This window comes from Rissa tridactyla, chromosome 27 (assembly GCF_028500815.1).
Source record: "Rissa tridactyla isolate bRisTri1 chromosome 27, bRisTri1.patW.cur.20221130, whole genome shotgun sequence".
Taxonomy (NCBI): domain Eukaryota; kingdom Metazoa; phylum Chordata; class Aves; order Charadriiformes; family Laridae; genus Rissa; species Rissa tridactyla.
In genome coordinates this window covers 87,758-103,616 of record NC_071492.1, presented here as the reverse complement: position 1 = coordinate 103,616, position 15,859 = coordinate 87,758, and the positions used below count along the sequence as shown (strand labels likewise).

At 67.2% G+C, this 15,859-nt stretch overlaps 3 protein-coding genes across 3 annotated transcripts; 2 read left to right on the top strand and 1 right to left on the bottom strand.

Moving 5' to 3' along the window:
- The first annotated feature begins 201 nt into the window (after positions 1-201).
- AP2S1 (adaptor related protein complex 2 subunit sigma 1) lies at positions 202-2,228 on the top strand. The gene is made up of 5 exons (XM_054183696.1): positions 202-267; positions 1,069-1,218; positions 1,499-1,612; positions 1,745-1,804; positions 1,937-2,228. Exons 1-5 carry the CDS (start codon positions 265-267, stop codon positions 2,036-2,038), a joined length of 429 nt encoding a protein of 142 aa, XP_054039671.1. The 5' UTR covers positions 202-264; the 3' UTR covers positions 2,039-2,228.
- An 870-nt stretch (positions 2,229-3,098) lies between these two features.
- FKRP (fukutin related protein) lies at positions 3,099-4,837 on the bottom strand. The gene has a single exon (XM_054183695.1). The coding sequence runs from the start codon at positions 4,608-4,610 to the stop codon at positions 3,156-3,158; it is 1,455 nt and encodes a 484-aa protein (XP_054039670.1). The 5' UTR covers positions 4,611-4,837; the 3' UTR covers positions 3,099-3,155.
- A 2,370-nt stretch (positions 4,838-7,207) lies between these two features.
- Positions 7,208-15,197, top strand: STRN4 (striatin 4). The gene is given in 18 exon segments (XM_054183694.1): positions 7,208-7,351; positions 8,743-8,846; positions 8,991-9,064; positions 9,147-9,225; positions 9,303-9,377; positions 9,379-9,462; positions 10,540-10,690; positions 11,360-11,498; positions 11,604-11,705; positions 11,793-11,908; positions 12,312-12,487; positions 12,580-12,627; positions 12,737-12,858; positions 13,052-13,222; positions 13,310-13,450; positions 13,535-13,633; positions 13,736-13,822; positions 14,064-15,197. Coding segments are annotated over 17 exon segments (1,863 nt in total). The 5' UTR covers positions 7,208-7,351; positions 8,743-8,817; the 3' UTR covers positions 14,234-15,197.
- Positions 15,198-15,859: the final 662 nt, after the last annotated feature.

Sequence of the window (15,859 nt, the reverse complement as noted above, 5' to 3'; positions counted from 1 at the left end):
CTCCTCCCGCGCGCACGGGGGCGGGAGGGGGGGCGTGCGGGGCGGGAAGGCGCATGCGCCGCCCGGAGAGGTGGGGAAGGGGGTGTATATCCCGGCATGCCCCGCGCGCGCGCGAAGACCGCTGGGAATTGTAGTTCGATCTGAACAGGGCGGCTCACGCCCTCCGGAACTACGTGTCCCGGCGTGCACCGCGGCCGGAGCGTATATCCGGTGGGACGGGGCGGGACGAAGCAGCGCCGCCGTGAGGGGGGGAACGGGACAGCCATGGTGAGGAGACGGGGCGGCTCGCCCGAGGCCTGCGGGCAAGGGGCTGGGGGCTCCTCCGACGGGGTCTGGCGGGGAGAGAAGGCCGTGGGGGAAGGGGGGTTTGCGGCGTCCCGCGGGCGGAGTGGCATAGGGGGGGTGGGGGGGCTCCTATGGGGCATCCCGTTTTAGTGTCCCTATAGGGAAGGGCTTGGGGGGGGCACCTGGAGCCCCCCCCGGGGCAGAGCAGCTTTGGGGGGGGCTCCTGTAGGGCATCCCGTTACAGTGTCCCTATAAGGAAGGGCTGGGGGGGGGGGGGTACTGGGGGTCCCCAGGGGGCAGGACGGCTTGGGGGGGCTCCTATGGGACACCGCCTTATAGTGTCCCTATAGGGATTGGCTTGGGGGCGGTACTGAAGCCCCGCCCTGGCCCCCCCCCCCCATTGCCCCTATAGGAAAGGCCTTGGCGGGGGTACTAGAGCCCCCCACATGGGGCAGGGTGGCCCGGAGGGGCTCCTATAGGGCACCGTCCTTTAGTGTCCCTATAGGGAAGGGCTGTTGTGGCGCCCGATGGGACGAGGCATCGTGTGCCCCGTTATAGCGACCCTACAGGGGAGGCCCTGGGGGGCAGAGCGGGGCAGTGGTGTGCCCCATGGCGTAGAGCAGCTGGGGCGGGGGACGGACGCTTTATAGGGTCCCTATACAGAGACACTCGGGGGGGGGGGGGGCACAAAATACTCTCAAAAAAGGGGAAGGGGAGGAGGGATCCTCTGCTCTGCCCCCCCCTAACCCCCCATTTTGCACCCCCACCCCCCCCCCGGCACAGATCCGCTTCATCCTGATCCAGAACCGGGCGGGAAAGACCCGCCTGGCCAAGTGGTACATGCAGTTCGACGACGACGAGAAGCAGAAGCTTATCGAGGAGGTCCACGCTGTCGTCACCGTCCGCGATGCCAAACACACCAATTTTGTGGAGGTAATGGCCCCAAAACGCTCCAGTTGCGCCCCAAATCTACACACCGCCCCCCCTGCTTTTTTTTTTTTTTTTTTTTTTTTTTTTTTCCCCCTCCTGACCGGGAGGTGAGTCTGGAGCACCAGGATCAGCCTCGAGCCTGAGCGCTGCGGGTTTCTGGCCCTGCTGGGCTGCGTCCCGCTTCTCCCGCTCCTCCCAGTTCCCCCATTTTATATGTTTCCCCCCCCCTCCCCGCTCCTCCCAGTTCCCCTTTTTATATGTTTCCCCCCCCCCCGCTTCCCAGTTCCGCAACTTCAAGATCATCTACCGGCGCTACGCGGGGCTTTACTTCTGCATCTGCGTGGACGTCACCGACAACAACCTGGCTTACCTCGAAGCCATCCACAACTTCGTGGAGGTGAGGCAATACCCCCCCCTGCCGCCACCCCCCCCAGGCCCCTGCTCCCCTGGCTTTTAATTACTGCGGCTGCCCTAACGAACATCCCCTCGTTATCGCCCGGCTGCATCCTGCCCGTCCTGCCCCCCCCAGGTCCTCAATGAGTATTTCCACAACGTCTGCGAGCTCGACTTGGTCTTCAACTTCTACAAGGTGAGGAAAGAGGGTCCAGGGAGTCCCCTCCTGCCCCAGGGGGTGGGTACTGGGGGGGAGCCCCCCCACCCCAGGCGGGGCTCCCGGGGGTTTGGGGCCACCCGCCCTCATGCCGCTGGGGCCCGGTTGCAGGTCTACACGGTGGTGGACGAGATGTTCCTGGCCGGAGAGATCCGGGAGACGAGCCAGACCAAGGTGCTCAAGCAGCTCCTGATGCTGCAGTCGCTGGAGTGAGCTGGGACCAAACCCCCCCCCCTGCCCCCAGCCTTCCTCCTCTCCCTCCTCCTCCTCGTTGGACACCCCGGGGGGGTGACACGGGGCTCTTGGTGTCATGTGTGTCTCCCACCTCCGTGTCCCCTGTCGTGGCGTTGTGAATAAACGTGGCTGTGATGTGCCGCGGCCCCCACGCTGGTCGGGGGAGGAAGACCTGCCTCCGCTTCAGCACAAAGGCGGCGGGGGGGGGGCACAAGCCGTGTCCCATTCCCCCTGACTTTGCTGCGCCGGGGGTGGGGGGCTCGGCTGGGCCAGCGTGGGGCCGGGCGTCAGCGTGCCCCCCAGCCCCCTCCCGCTCCTCTGTCTGTGGCCCTGTCCCCGCAAGGGGGTGGACGAGGGACCCTTGGGATGGCCCAGGGGATTTCGGGGGTGGCCAGGGACCACTGGGGGTACCCCGGGGTGGCTTGGGACAGGTAGAGTGGCAGAGGGACCCCCAGGAGTGGGCTGGGGGGGACCCCAGGATGGATGGGTGGATGGATGGATGGATGGGGAACTTCTGGAGTACACTGGGGACTCCTGGGGGCACTGAGGGTGGCCCAGGGACCCCCAGGGTGGATCGAGGACCCCTCTGGGGGGGCTGGGGGGACCCCCAGGGTGGATGGGAGCCCTCTGGGGGGTCTGGGGCTGGCTGGGGGGACCCCCAGGGTGGATGGGAGACCGTTGGGGTTAAGTGGGGACCGCGGGGCTAGGGGTGGCCTGGAGGGACCCCCTCCCCCAGGATGGCGTGGGGCCCACAGGATGGATGGGGGGACTCTTGGGGAGCCTGGGGGTGGCTCAGGGTACCCCCAAAGTGTCCGAGGACAGGCAGGGTAACAGAGGGACCCCCAAGGATGGATGGGGGACTCCTGGGGACCCTCAAGCGAGGGACTGCCAAGGTGGACGGGGGACACCTGGGGCGAAGTGGGGATCCTGGGGCTGGCCAGGGGATGCCCAGAGCCCCCCCCACAGGATAGCACAGGGACGCCAGGGATCCCCGTGTGTGTCACCGCGGGCTTTGGCACAAAGAAGCCCCACAGGCGTCACTGGAGGGTTTATTGTCAACGGTGGAAGGGGGGGGACACTCTACAGGGTGCCCCCCTCAGTCCTGCCCCAAGCGCTTGACGTCAGGGTTGGGGTACTCAGGGTTCTCGATGGCTCCTGGCCCGAACTTCAGCTCGAGGAAGGCGCGGGCGTTGTTGGGCGCCATGGCGGTGAAGCCGGCGAAGGCCATCGGCACCCGGGGCTGGAGGAAGCTTTCGGGAAACTCCACGTCCTGGGGGTGCCCCAGCCACGTGTCCTTGGTCATCACCCCCCCGCGGGGGTAGAAGGGCCACAGGTCCACATGTAACCGGTTGCTCCGGCTGTAGTGGACGCGGTAAAAGTCTCCCTCTGCCGCCTTCTCCCACAGGAAACCCTCAGCGTCCTCCACCGGCTCCCCTGCCGCCGCCGCCGCCAGCCACCGGCATTTCCCCACGTCTTCCTGGTAGATTCCCAAATCCACGTCGTAGTCCCAGGGGATGATGTCCCCAAGGCGGGCGGCTCCCAGTAACGATCCCCCCTCTAACCAGTACCGCACCCCGGCGGCCTCCAGTGCCCCAACCACGTGCCGGGCGGTTTCCCGTAGGGCCCGGAGGCAGCACGGGGGGGTCCAGCGCCCAGCCAGCAGGTACTGGGGAGTCCGGGCGTGCACAGTGCCGAAACACCGTGCCGTCTCCTTGCCGCAGCCGTACCAGCGCTCCCGCCCGTCTGCCAGCACCTCCCGCTTGATGCCCAGATCCCGCATCAACCGGCGCCGCCGGCTTTCTGCCAGGTTTTCGGCTTTCCAGTGGTTGTGGGGGGAGACGGGGGGCCGGCGGGACGCTGGGAAGGCTGCCGGCACCACCCGCAGCCCCCAGCCCCGCAACACCGCCTGGACGAAGATGGCGGTGGGCACCGGCCGTGCTAAGGGGAAGGGGAGAGCGAAGAGGTCGCGGGTGCGGAGCAGCAGCACGGCCGTGCCCTCCACCGCCCGGCAGACCCCCGGGGCGCCGGTGCCGTATCGCGCCGTCCAGACCCGCGGCTCCAACTGCAGCTCCAGGCACCGCAGCGGCACCGACCCCACCGGCGCTGCCACCAACCGGGTGTCACCGGGCCCTCGCTCCAGCGTGTCCCGCATGCGCTCCAGCAGCCTGGGGACCGCACGGGTGCCATCGGGGACCAGGGCCACGTGGCGGGTGCGGACGTGGAGCTCGGGGTGTGCCAGCGGTGGGGGCCGGTCAGCCACGGGGCGCAGCGGCAGCAGCCGGACCCCCGCCGGTAACGGCACCGGTGGGTACGGTGCCGCTTCAGCAGCCACCAGCACCGGGACAGGCAAGGAGGCGAAGGACCGCGCCGTCCCCGCCAGGTCGTTGTCAAAGTCCTCGAAGTCCCGGAGGAGGACGGTGACACCAGGGACGCCACGGGGGGGGCGGCAGGAGGGGGGTGACCTCCCTGGCCCCCGCCAGGCGCAGAAGAGGAGGAGGAGGTTGAGGCTGATGGCCCCTGCCAAGGCAGCCTGGCACGGCGTCACCCGCATGCTGGGGCTTGGGGGGAGCCCTCCTCATTAGTCTCCCTCGCTAATTAATTAATGAACCCCTCCCTTTCCCCCCCCCACCTCCGGCCCCGGCTGGATCCTACCAGTGCTGCCACACGTGTGGTGAGCGGGGCGGTCTCAGCAGGGGCTCGGCGGCGGCACTGTGGTGGGGGAAAGAGGCATTAATGAGGGGGGCTCGTTAATGAGGTGATGTGTTAACAAAGGGACTGATTAACGAGGGGACTCATTAATGGGGAGACCCATTAATGAACCCCCCCCCAATAAGAGCATCCCCCCCCCCCCACAAGCTGAGCCTGGAGCCATGGGGGATGTGTTGCCATGGCAACGCCGTCCCCGGTTGCTATAGCAACGCGATGGGGGGGGCTATGCCTCTCCCCATCTTTAGGGGCAGCCCCTATATGGGCTTTATGCCCCTTTAGGGGCAGCCCCTATATATACGTGGGTTGCAGGTGCCGCTGGGTATGTCGCTGTGGGCACTTATAGGTGCCATGCCTATAAATGGGACGGGCACCTATAGACGTACAGGGCCCGTAGGTGCGCCCGGATATAGGCACCCGTGCATATAGATGCGCGTACGCAGACCTACACCCACACCTGTGCACGCATACGCGCACCTATATACACACGGCATTGCGCCCGTGCCTATGCACCCCTACATACCTGTGTATATACCCCTATATACCTGCGTATACAGCCCTATACGCTCCTACACGCTCCCCCTGCCCTGACTGCTCACCCCTATAGACATCTCTACCCACCCTGTACACACCTATAGACAGCCCTATGCACCCCGGGCACCCCTACCTGCTCCTATACCTCGTGTGCCCCTATACAACACCCCACGCACTGCTTTACACTGTGTGCCCTGGTACGCCCTGGTACAGTCCCCTATAGATCTCCATACGGACCGGAGAGCCCGTACGTGCCCCTCTGCACCCCCACAGACACCCCTCTGCAGCCCTCCTGTACACCTGTATATCACCCTGTGGACTCCTATACATCCCCATATACTCCCCCCCCCGCCACCTCCTGCACCCGTATGTACACCCTGGGCACCCCCACGCACCCCACGCCCGCCCTGCGCCCGTCCCCATACACCCCTATAGCCTTCCATACCCCCCCCGTACCTTTGTACACTTCCATACGTTCCCCCAACTCCACTCATGCACACCCCATATGTCCCCATGCTTCCCCACACCCCCTCTGCACCCCCACCCATTATACACCCCTATAGCCCCCATACGTGCCCTTGCCAAGTCCCCCATAACGCCCCCCATCCCCTATACCTCCCTTAGCAAACCATGCCAGCCTGCCCTATAGCCCCCATAGCCCCATTCCCTACAGCCCACCCCGTACCCTATAGCCTCCCCGTGGTGCCCTGTACCCCTTCCCCTCCATCCCCCATTCCCTATACCTCTCTCCCCTATGCCCCCTGTCCCCTATAGTCCCCCCATAACCCTGTCCTCTAAGGCCTGTCCCCCATAGCCCACTATTGCCCTCTGTCACCTATAGCTCCCATCTCCTATAGCCCCCCGTTGCCCTGATCCCCTATAGATCCACCATGCCCCATAGCCCCCTGTAGCCCCCCGTGTCCTATAGGCCCCATCCCAAATAGCCTCCCCATCCCCTCCTACCACCCCTCATCTATAGCTCGTCCCTCCCTATTCCCTGTAGGCCCCTTCTCCTATAGCCCCCATGTCCTCCCCAGCCCCTATAGCCCCGTCCCCTATAGCCCCTATAACTCCTATACCCCCATCCCCTATAGCCCCTATAGCCCCGTCCCCTATAGCCCCAACCCCTATAGCCCCTATAACTCCTATACCCCCATCCCCTATAGCCCCGTCCCCTATAGCCCCTATACCCCCCTCCCCTATAGCCCCATCCCCTATAGCCCCTATAGCCCCTATACTCCGTCCCCTATAGCCCCGTCCCCTATAGCCCCTATAGCCCCGTCCCCTATAGCCCCAACCCCTATAGCCCCTATAACTCCTATACCCCCATCCCCTATAGCCCCAACCCCTATAGCCCCTATAGTCCCCTCCCCTATAGCCCCGTCCCCTATAGCCCCTATAGCCCCTATACCCCGTCCCCTATAGCCCCGTCCCCTATAGCCCCTATAGCCCCATCCCCTATAGCCCCAACCCCTATAGCCCCTATAACTCCTATACCCCCATCCCCTATAGCCCCAACCCCTATAGCCCCTATACCCCCCTCCCCTATACCCCCGTCCCCTATAGCCCCAACCCCTATAGCCCCAACCCCTATAGCCCCTATACCCCCATCCCCTATAGCCCCAACCCCTATAGCCCCTATAGCCCCTATACCCCCATCCCCTATAGCCCCGTCCCCTATAGCCCCCACACCTCCGACCCCCCCCGTGCCCCCCCCGTCCCGCCCGCGGGCGCTGTTGCCGCGGCAACGGCGGCCCGGCCCCGCCCCGCCGCTTCCGGCTCCCTTTCTGGCAGGAAGCGGCGGCGGCGGCCACCCCGCGGCTCCCTTTGTGGCAGCCGTGATGGCGGCGGAGCGGGCGGCGGCGGCGGCGCGGGCCCAGCCGCCCCCCGCCGGGCCCCCCCCCCGGCCCTGGCCCCGGCCCCGGTCCCGGCCCCGAGCCGGCGGGCCGCGGCGGGCTGAGCCTGCCCGGCATCCTGCACTTCATCCAGCACGAGTGGGCGCGCTTCGAGGCCGAGAAGGGGCGCTGGGAGGCGGAGCGGGCCGAGCTCCAGGTACCGGCGCCGCCTCCGGGATCCCCCTCGACTCCCTCCCGCCCCGCCGGGCCCCGCCGGGGGTTACCGGGGCCGCCGCCGCCGCCGCCATCTTGGGAGGAAATGGCCGCCGGGCGGCGGGAGCGGGGGGCGGGCACCGGCGGCACCGGGGCGGGGGCGGGGAGCTGGAACCGTGGACCCCCGGCCCCGGGATTGGAGACCCCCCCCGGGATTGGGGACCCCCGGCCCCGGGGCCTCAGTATTGGGGAAACCCCGGTATTTGAGATCCCCCGGCCCCGATATTGGGGATCCTCCGGTATTGGGGACCCTTTCATGCCGGGACCTGCCGGCCCCCATATTGGGGACCCCCCCGGTACTGGGGACCCCTCAGCCCTGGTTTTGGGGACCCCCAGCCCCAGGACCCCACATCCCCAGTATTGGGGATCCCCCAGTATCAGGAGCCCCCAGCCCTGGTACCGGGGACCCCCAGGATTGGGGATCTCCCAGCCCTTGGATCAGGACACACCCCCCCCCCCCCAAGCCCCGATATTGGGGTCCCCCCACAATCCGGTGTTGCGGCTCCCCCATGCCTTGGTATTGGAGACCCTCCGCCCCCTGTAGGAGGGAGCCCCCCAACCCCCGGTATTGGGGAACACCCTGTACCTCGGGACTGGGGAGTCTCCCCCTGGGATGAGGGACCCCCCACCCCAGTATGGGGAACCCCCCCCTCCTGCGCCTCCGTACTGGGGAGCCCCTGCACCCCAATGTCACGGCCCCCCCCCCCACGCACCCTGGTATTGGGGACCCCCCCCCGCCCTGGTATTGGGGATGCCCGGACCAAATAACGGGGATGGGGAGCATCCCGGAGCACCGGGATGTGTTACCCCTCCCTGCTTCTGGGGACATCCCCCCCCTGCCCCCCCTGCCACGCTGTCACCAAGCCCCTGGTCCCTGCTCCTGGGGCCACCACCATCCCTCCCAAGACTAGCACCAAGCTCTGGGGCCACCAGTGTCTGTCCCAGGACTGGCATTGAGCTCTGGGGCCACCAGTGTCCCTCCTGGGACCACCAGTGTCTGTCCCAGGACTGGCACTGAGCTCCAGGGCCACCAGTGTCATTCCCAGGGCCATCACAGAGCCTGGGAGTAGTGGTGCTGCTCCTGGAGCCACCGGTCACTCCTGGGGCCGTCACCAATGTCCCTTAGAGGGCTGGCACCGAGCTCTGGGGCCATCCGTGTCACACCCCAGGCTGGCCCTGCTGCCACCTCCTGTCCCACTTGTCCTGGTGTCACCCACCCTCCATCCCACCCAAAAACGATGTCCCCCCTGCAGCCCCCACACTTGTTCCCCGGCTTTTGTGTCCGGGGAGGGGGTGGTGGTGGCCCGGGGGTCCTCTGTCACCGTGTCCCCGCAGGCGCAGGTGGCCTTTCTGCAGGGTGAACGCAAGGGGCAGGAGAACCTCAAGACGGACCTGGTACGGCGCATCAAGATGCTGGAATACGCCCTCAAACAGGAGAGGTGGGTGACATCCCAAAACTCAGCGTTTCCCCCCCCCCCCCCCCCGTTTGTTTTGGGGGTCACCGTCCCCTCCTGGTGTCAGGGGGCCACCAGCCCCCCTCACTTTGGGGCCACTGTCATCCATGTGTGTCCCGCTCCCTCCAGGTCCAAGTACCACAAGCTGAAATTTGGCACCGAGCTGACACCAGGGGAGAAGAAACCAGAGGGGACGGAGCCAGGTGAGTGTCCCCGTCTCTGGGGAGAGGGGTGACACGGGGGGGTTTTGGGGTGCCTGACCCCCCCCAGTGTGTCCTCTCGCAGTGTCCAACGGCCCCGCGGAGGTGACATCGCTGGAGGGTGGCCCACTGGCCTGGAAAGAGGGCCGGCAGCTGCTGCGGCAGTGAGTGAGGGGCCCGGGGAAGGGGGGTGGTTTTGGGGTGCCCTGAGCACCCCCATTCCCTGTGTCCATCCCCCCAGGTACCTGGAGGAGGTGGGGTACAGTGACACCATCCTGGACATGCGGTCGCGCCGCGTCCGCTCCCTGCTGGGCCGCGGTCCCCCGGCCCCCCCCAGCCCCCAGCAGCCCCCCGCCCACAGAATCCCTGCTGGTGCGGCGCATCGAGGAGCAGATCCAGAGGTGAGAGCTGCGGTGCTGGGGCGGTTCGGGTGGGAGGGGACCTGAGGGACCACCCAGTGCCACCCCCTGCCCTGGGCAGGGACACCTCCCACCAGCCCAGGTTGCTCCAAGCCCCGTCCAACCTGGCCTTGAACCCCTCCAGGGATGGGGCAGCCACAGCTTCTCTGGGCAACCTGGGCCAGGGGCTCACCACCCTCACAGGAAGGCATTTCCTCCTGATCTCTCGCCCAAATCTCCCCTCTTTCAGTTCGAAGCCATTCCCCCTCGTCCATGGCTCCCCTCCCTGCTCCAGAGTCCCTCCCCAGCTTTCCTGGAGCCCCTTTAGGGACTGGAAGGGGCTCCGAGGTCTCCCCGGAGCCTTCTCTTCTCCAGGCTGAACCCCCCCAGCTCTCTCAGCCTGTCCCCACAGCAGAGGGGCTCCAGCCCTCCCAGCATCTCCAGGGCCTCCTCCGGCCCCGCTCCCACAGCTCCGTGTCCTTCTGCTGTTGGTGCCCCAGCGCTGGAGGCAGCACTGCGGGGGGGTCTCACAGAGCGGAGCAGAGGGGCGGAATCCCCCCCCTCGCCCTGCTGCCCACGCTGCTGGGGATGCAGCCCGGGATGGAGGGGGCTTTCTGGGCTGCCAGCGCACGTTGTCGGCTCGTGTGGAGCTTCTCACCCACCAACACCCCCAAGTCCTTCTCCTCAGGGCTGCTCTCCAGCCGTTCTCCTCCCAGCCTGGATTTGTGCTTGGGGGTTGCCCTGACCCGCTTGGCCTGGTTGAACTTCACGAGGCTGGCGTGGTCCCACCTCTCCGGGTCCCTCTGGATGGCATCCCCTCCCTCCGGCGTGTCACCGCGCCACACGGCTTGGTGTTGTCCACAAATTCATTGATGAAGATGCTGAACGGCGCTGATCCCAGGAGGGACCCCTGAGGGACACCACTGGTCACCAGTCTCTGGACGTACCCTCTGAATACCACCACCCACCTATAAATCCATTGCTACCCGATTTAGGAGGGGGGGGAGGTTTTTTGGGTGCTTTGGGGGTTAGCTGCCCCCCTCCCCCCCCAATCTCCAACGCAGTGCTTCCCACCCTCAGGAATGCTGGGAAGGAGACGGAGGAGCGGGGGGGCCGGGGGGGCCTGGATCAGGTCCCCTTCCCGCCTGAGGATGAGGACAGCGACGAGGACGAGGACACCGAGAGCCTCCCCCCCCACGCCCAGCCCCAGCACAAGAAGCAGCGAGTCAAGGCAAGCAGCTCCCCCCGAATCTTGGGGGGGGGGGGCGGGGGGGAATTTTCCCCTAAAACTGAGGTTCCCTCAAGCCTGGAGATCCCCTAAACTTTGACATCCCCTAAACCCGGGGTGAGCCCTTAAACGTGGCATCCCCCGGACCTGAGAGCGTCCCCCAAACCTGGATTTCCTCTAGACCTGGAGCGCGTCCCCTAAGTCTGAAGGGTCCCTCAAACCCAAGGGGGGGTTCCCAAACCCGGGGTGCCCCAAAACCTGGGGGATCCCCTAAACCTTGGCATCCCCCATACCTCAGGGAGGTCCCTTAAATCTGGCGTCCCTCAAACCTGGGGGGGGGGGGGTCCCCAAAACCGGGCACCCTCCAAACCCTGGGGGTGTCTCCCGAACCTGGGGGCGATCCCCTAAATGTAGCATCTTGCAAACCTTGAGGGGTCCCTCAAACCTTGGTGGGGGTCCCCCAAACCTGAGGTCATCCCAAGCCTGGACATCCCTTGAACCAGAAGGGGGGGGTCCCCCAAACCTGGGGGTTGCCCAAACCCCGGGGGGTTCCCGCAAACCCGGTGGCTGCAGCGAGCTGCCCTCGCGCCTCATTTCTACCGTCTTCTCTCCGGGTGGTTTTGGGGGTCCCCCCCAGAACAGGCCATGACCCCCCCTGTCCCCCCTCCTCAGCTCAGCCCCAAACCCCTCCTGCCCGAGGTGGAGGATGAGGATGATGACGACGACTCGGAGGACGCCCTCAACGAGTTCGACTTCCTGGGCTCCGGGGAGAACGGGGCCGGCCGGCGGGCCGGGGAGGGCGTGGAGCTCGGTGAGCAGGGCCCGGGGGGGTTGCGGTGGATTTGGGGGACCCTCCTTGCTCCCCCCCCTCCCCCCAATTTTGGCGCCAGACCTCCTGACCCCCGTGTCCCTGCAGAGAGCCACCGGGGCCGGCTGCGGGGGATGCTGGCCGACCTGCGGGACGTGGATGGGCTCCCACCGAAACCCGCCACCGCGGGGCCGCCGCGGCCTCACGAAGGTACAGTCCTGGGGGTCTCTGTGTCACCTGGGGGGGGGGCGGGGGGTCACTGTCCCCAGGGCCACCCCCAGCCACTCCCCTCCGCAGGGTCTCTGGGCATCTCTTCCGACGTCTTCATCATGGACAGCATCGGTGGTGGCGCTGTCAGCCTGGGGGACCTGGCCGACCTGACCGTCACCAATGACAACGAGCTCAGCTGTGATGTGAGTCACCCTCCCCATGTCCCCACGGTGTCCCCAAACCTGCCCTGAGCGTCCCCTGGGCTCCGCCGTCCCCGTGGTGTCCCCAAACCTGCCCTGAGCGTCCCCTGGGCTCCGCTGTCCCCGTGGTGTCCCCAAACCTGCCCTGAGCGTCCCCTGGGCTCCGCCGTCCCCGTGGTGTCCCCAAACCTGCCCTGAGCATTCCCTGGGCTCCGCTGTCCCCATCATGTCCCCAGCTCGCCATGAACGTCCCCCCTGGACCCCATCATGTCCCTCTGTTCCCCCCGCATCGTCTCCCTGCCCTCCAGGCACCGACAGCTGCCTGCCACGAGCCCCAGCTGGGGCTGTGGGGTGCCACCACCCCTTGGCCACTGTCACCTGCCACTATCCCCCCATGTCCCTGCAGCTCCCAGAGGGCCGGGACGCCCTGAAGAAGACATGGAGCCCCAAGTTCACCCTGCGCAGCCACTACGATGCCGTGCGCGGTCTGGCCTTTCACCCCGCCGAGGCTGCCCTCATCACCGCCTCCGAGGACGGCACCCTCAAGCTCTGGAACCTCCAGAAGCCTGTCGCCCCCAAAAAGTGGGTCTTGGGGTGGTGACAGAGGGGTGGCAGGGACAGGGACGTTCTCTTGGCACAGTTGTCACGCCCCCCCCCTCGTGTCCCTTTCCCAGGAACGCGGCGCTGGACGTGGAGCCGGTGTACGCTTTCCGCGGGCACAGGTGAGGGACAGGGTCTCAGGGCGCTGGTCTCAGGGGACTCAGGTGGACCAGCCTGGGGGGAACAGATGGCTCTGGGGACACCCCTGTCACCTCGTCCCCGTCCCCGCAGGGGTCCTGTGCTTGCCGTTGCCATGGGCCGTGACAGCGCCCTGTGCTGCAGCGCCGGCGTGGACGCCCGCATCCACCGCTGGCGCCTGCCCGACCTTGACATGGATCCCTACAACGGCTATGGTGGGTGTCCCTTCCCCTTCCCAGTGCAGAGGGACATGGGGACGGGGGTGACACAGGTGACATCTGCACCCGCTGGTCCCCAGCCCCGCGGCGTCACCTCCGTGGCATCACCGCAGTGTCTCCACCCTGCTGTCATGCCACCCCCCCAGCTGCTCTGTCACCACCCCAAGGTGACCTTTCCTGGTGTCCCCAGACCCCGGGGTGCTCAGCGGCGTCCTGGAGGGTCACAGCGATGCCATCTGGGGCCTGGCCTTCAACCCCGCCGGTGACCGCCTGGCCTCCTGCTCCGCTGACGGCACCGTCCGCATCTGGGACCCCCGGTGCGAGGAGGGCGCCTGCCTCAGCACCTACAACGCCCAGAGCGGTGAGCCGGCGGGGGGGGGCGTCCTCCTGGCCTCGGGGACGTCCCCGCCACCCCCCTGTCACCTTCCCTGTGTCCCCCTCCCTGCAGAGCATGGCGTCCCCACCTCCGTCACCTTCTCGGCCACCCAGCCTGGCCACGCCGTGGCCGCTTTCCGAACGGGTGCTGCGGTGCTCTACGACGTGGAGGCGGCTCGACCTGTCCTGGTGCTCGAGGCTCGGCCGGGTGGCGGTGAGTGAGCCGCCGTGAGTGTCCCCCCTCCGAGTCCCTCTTGTCACCGCCCGCGGGGGGCCTGATCCCAGTGTCCCCATGCAGGTGGCAGCCAGGTCAACCAGGTGGTGAGCCACCCCTCGCAGCCCCTCACCATCACCGCCAGCGACGACCGCGGCATCCGCTTCCTCGACAACCGGACAGGTTGGGGGGCAGGGGAGCTTCGTTAGCCCTTAACGAGGCTGGGGGGAGGGGGCGGGGGACATCCCCGTCGCCGCTGCCACCCCCCCTTTCCCCCACCGCCAGGTAAAGTCGTGCACTCCATGGTGGCCCATTTGGACGCTGTCACCTGCCTGGCCGTCGACCCCAACGGCGTCTTCCTCATGTCCGGCAGTAAGTGTCCCTGTCGCCGTCCCCATCCACAGCCATGTCCCCAACCCCGTCCCCTCTCCCCACCTCCACCACCTTCCTGCCGCTCCTTTGCGATGGGGCTCAGCGCTCCTGCCACCCCGTGTCCCCCCTCCCCTCTGTCACGGCGGCCCTGTCCCCTCCCCTCCGTCACCACCCCAGGGTGACCCAGGGGACGTGAGTGTGTGTCGTCCCTCGTCCCGTCCCCCTCCCCGTCCCCTGGCAGGTCACGACTGCTCGCTGCGCCTCTGGCACCTGGCCCACAAGACGTGCGTGCAGGAGCTGACGGCGCACCGCAAGAAGCACGAGGAAGCCGTCCACGCCGTCGCCTTCCACCCCAGCCGGGCCCTCAGCGCCAGCGCCGGCGCCGATGCCCTCGCCAAGGTCTTCGTGTGACGCCGGGGCTGGGGGTGGGGGGGACACGACACACGCGCACACACACACACGTGTCGGTGGCGGGGGTGGCCCTTTGTCGCCTTCCCCACCCGGGGAGCTGAGCCCGGCAGCTCCGTGCAGCTCGTGACGCCCCAGGGCAACCTCGGCTGCGCCCTCCTGGCGCCGCCGGCTGCTCCGGGCAGCCCCGCTGGGGGGGTCCATGGGGCACCTATGGGCCCTGTCTGTCCCCCCCGAGGCGGTTTTGGGGTCTGTGTACCCCTCTGGGGGCAATTACGGGCTCCATATACCCCCCCGAGGCAGTTACGGGCTCTGTGTAACCCTCTGGGCATACTTATGGGCCCTAAATACCCCCCGGGGGGTACTTATGGGCCCTATATACCTCCCCTGGGGGCAGCTGTGGGCTCTGTACCCTCCCAGGGACACTTATGGACTCTATTTACCGCCCCCCCCCGGGGGCACTTATGGGCTCTATATACACCCCAGGGGCAGTTAAAGCCTCTATGTGCCCCCCCCCGCCCGCCCCAAGTCTCGTCCCTGGGGGAGGGGGGGCTCGCCATACCCCCAGGGGTAGTTAAGGGCTCTGCCCCACCCCGGGGCAGTTACTGGCTCAATCTACCCCCTGGGGGGGGCACTACACCCCCCTGGGGGCACCCATGGGAGCACTCTGCCCCGTGGGGGGGGCACTACATACCCCCTGGGGGTAATTATGGGCCTTACCGCTCCCCTCCATGTACCCCCCCCAGGGGGGCTCTTCCCCCCGTCCCCCGGGGGCACTACACCCCCCCCAGGGGCAGTTCCAGCCTGAAGCCCCCCCCCACCCCAACACTACCCCAGGCTGGGGCCCCCCCAAACCCCACCGGGGCCCCCCCACCTTGTATATTTGTACAGCCGTGATGCCCCCCCTCCTGCCCCCATTGCCCCCCCCGGGGGCTCATCACCGCCACCTTATCACTATGTGATAGTCCGGGCCCCCCCACCCCCCCCTCCCCCCCCTCCCCCGGGCCCCTCTCCCCCCATTCTGCCCCCCCCTTTCGCGCCCCCCCCCCCGCCTTCAAATTGCCCTTTTTAATGCTGGTTGCTTTTTATTGTATATTTATTTGGTGTCGGGGGGGGGGGGGCGGGTGTCGGGGGGGTTGTGCCTCAATAAAGCTCTTTGCCAAGAGCCCGGTGCTGCTGCTGGCGGGGGGGGGGGGACACACAACAAGGGCACCCCCTCCAAGCATTGGGACCCCCCTCAGTGCCTCCCCAGACCCCAGTGCCCCCCCCCCAGACCCCCATTGCCCTCCCCCAATATTCCCCGTCCCCCCCCCACCCCTCCCAACCCCTAATTGCCCCCCAGGATCTGGTGCCTCCCCCCAGCCCCCTCCTGCCCCACTGGGACCTGGTTCCTCGACCCCCGGTTCTGGGGGGGTCCCCAAGGACTTGTGTCACCACTGTCCCCTCTTCCATTGCCTGGTGTGCCCCCCCCCGCCGCCCCATCCCCATGGGGACCAGGACTGGCCATGGGGCTGGATGGGGACATGGGGACACCAAGGTCACCGGGGGTGGGGGGGGGTGGGGGGGAATTGTCACAGGGATGTGGGGGATGGTGGAGTCATGGGGTGAAGGGACATTGGGATGAGGACA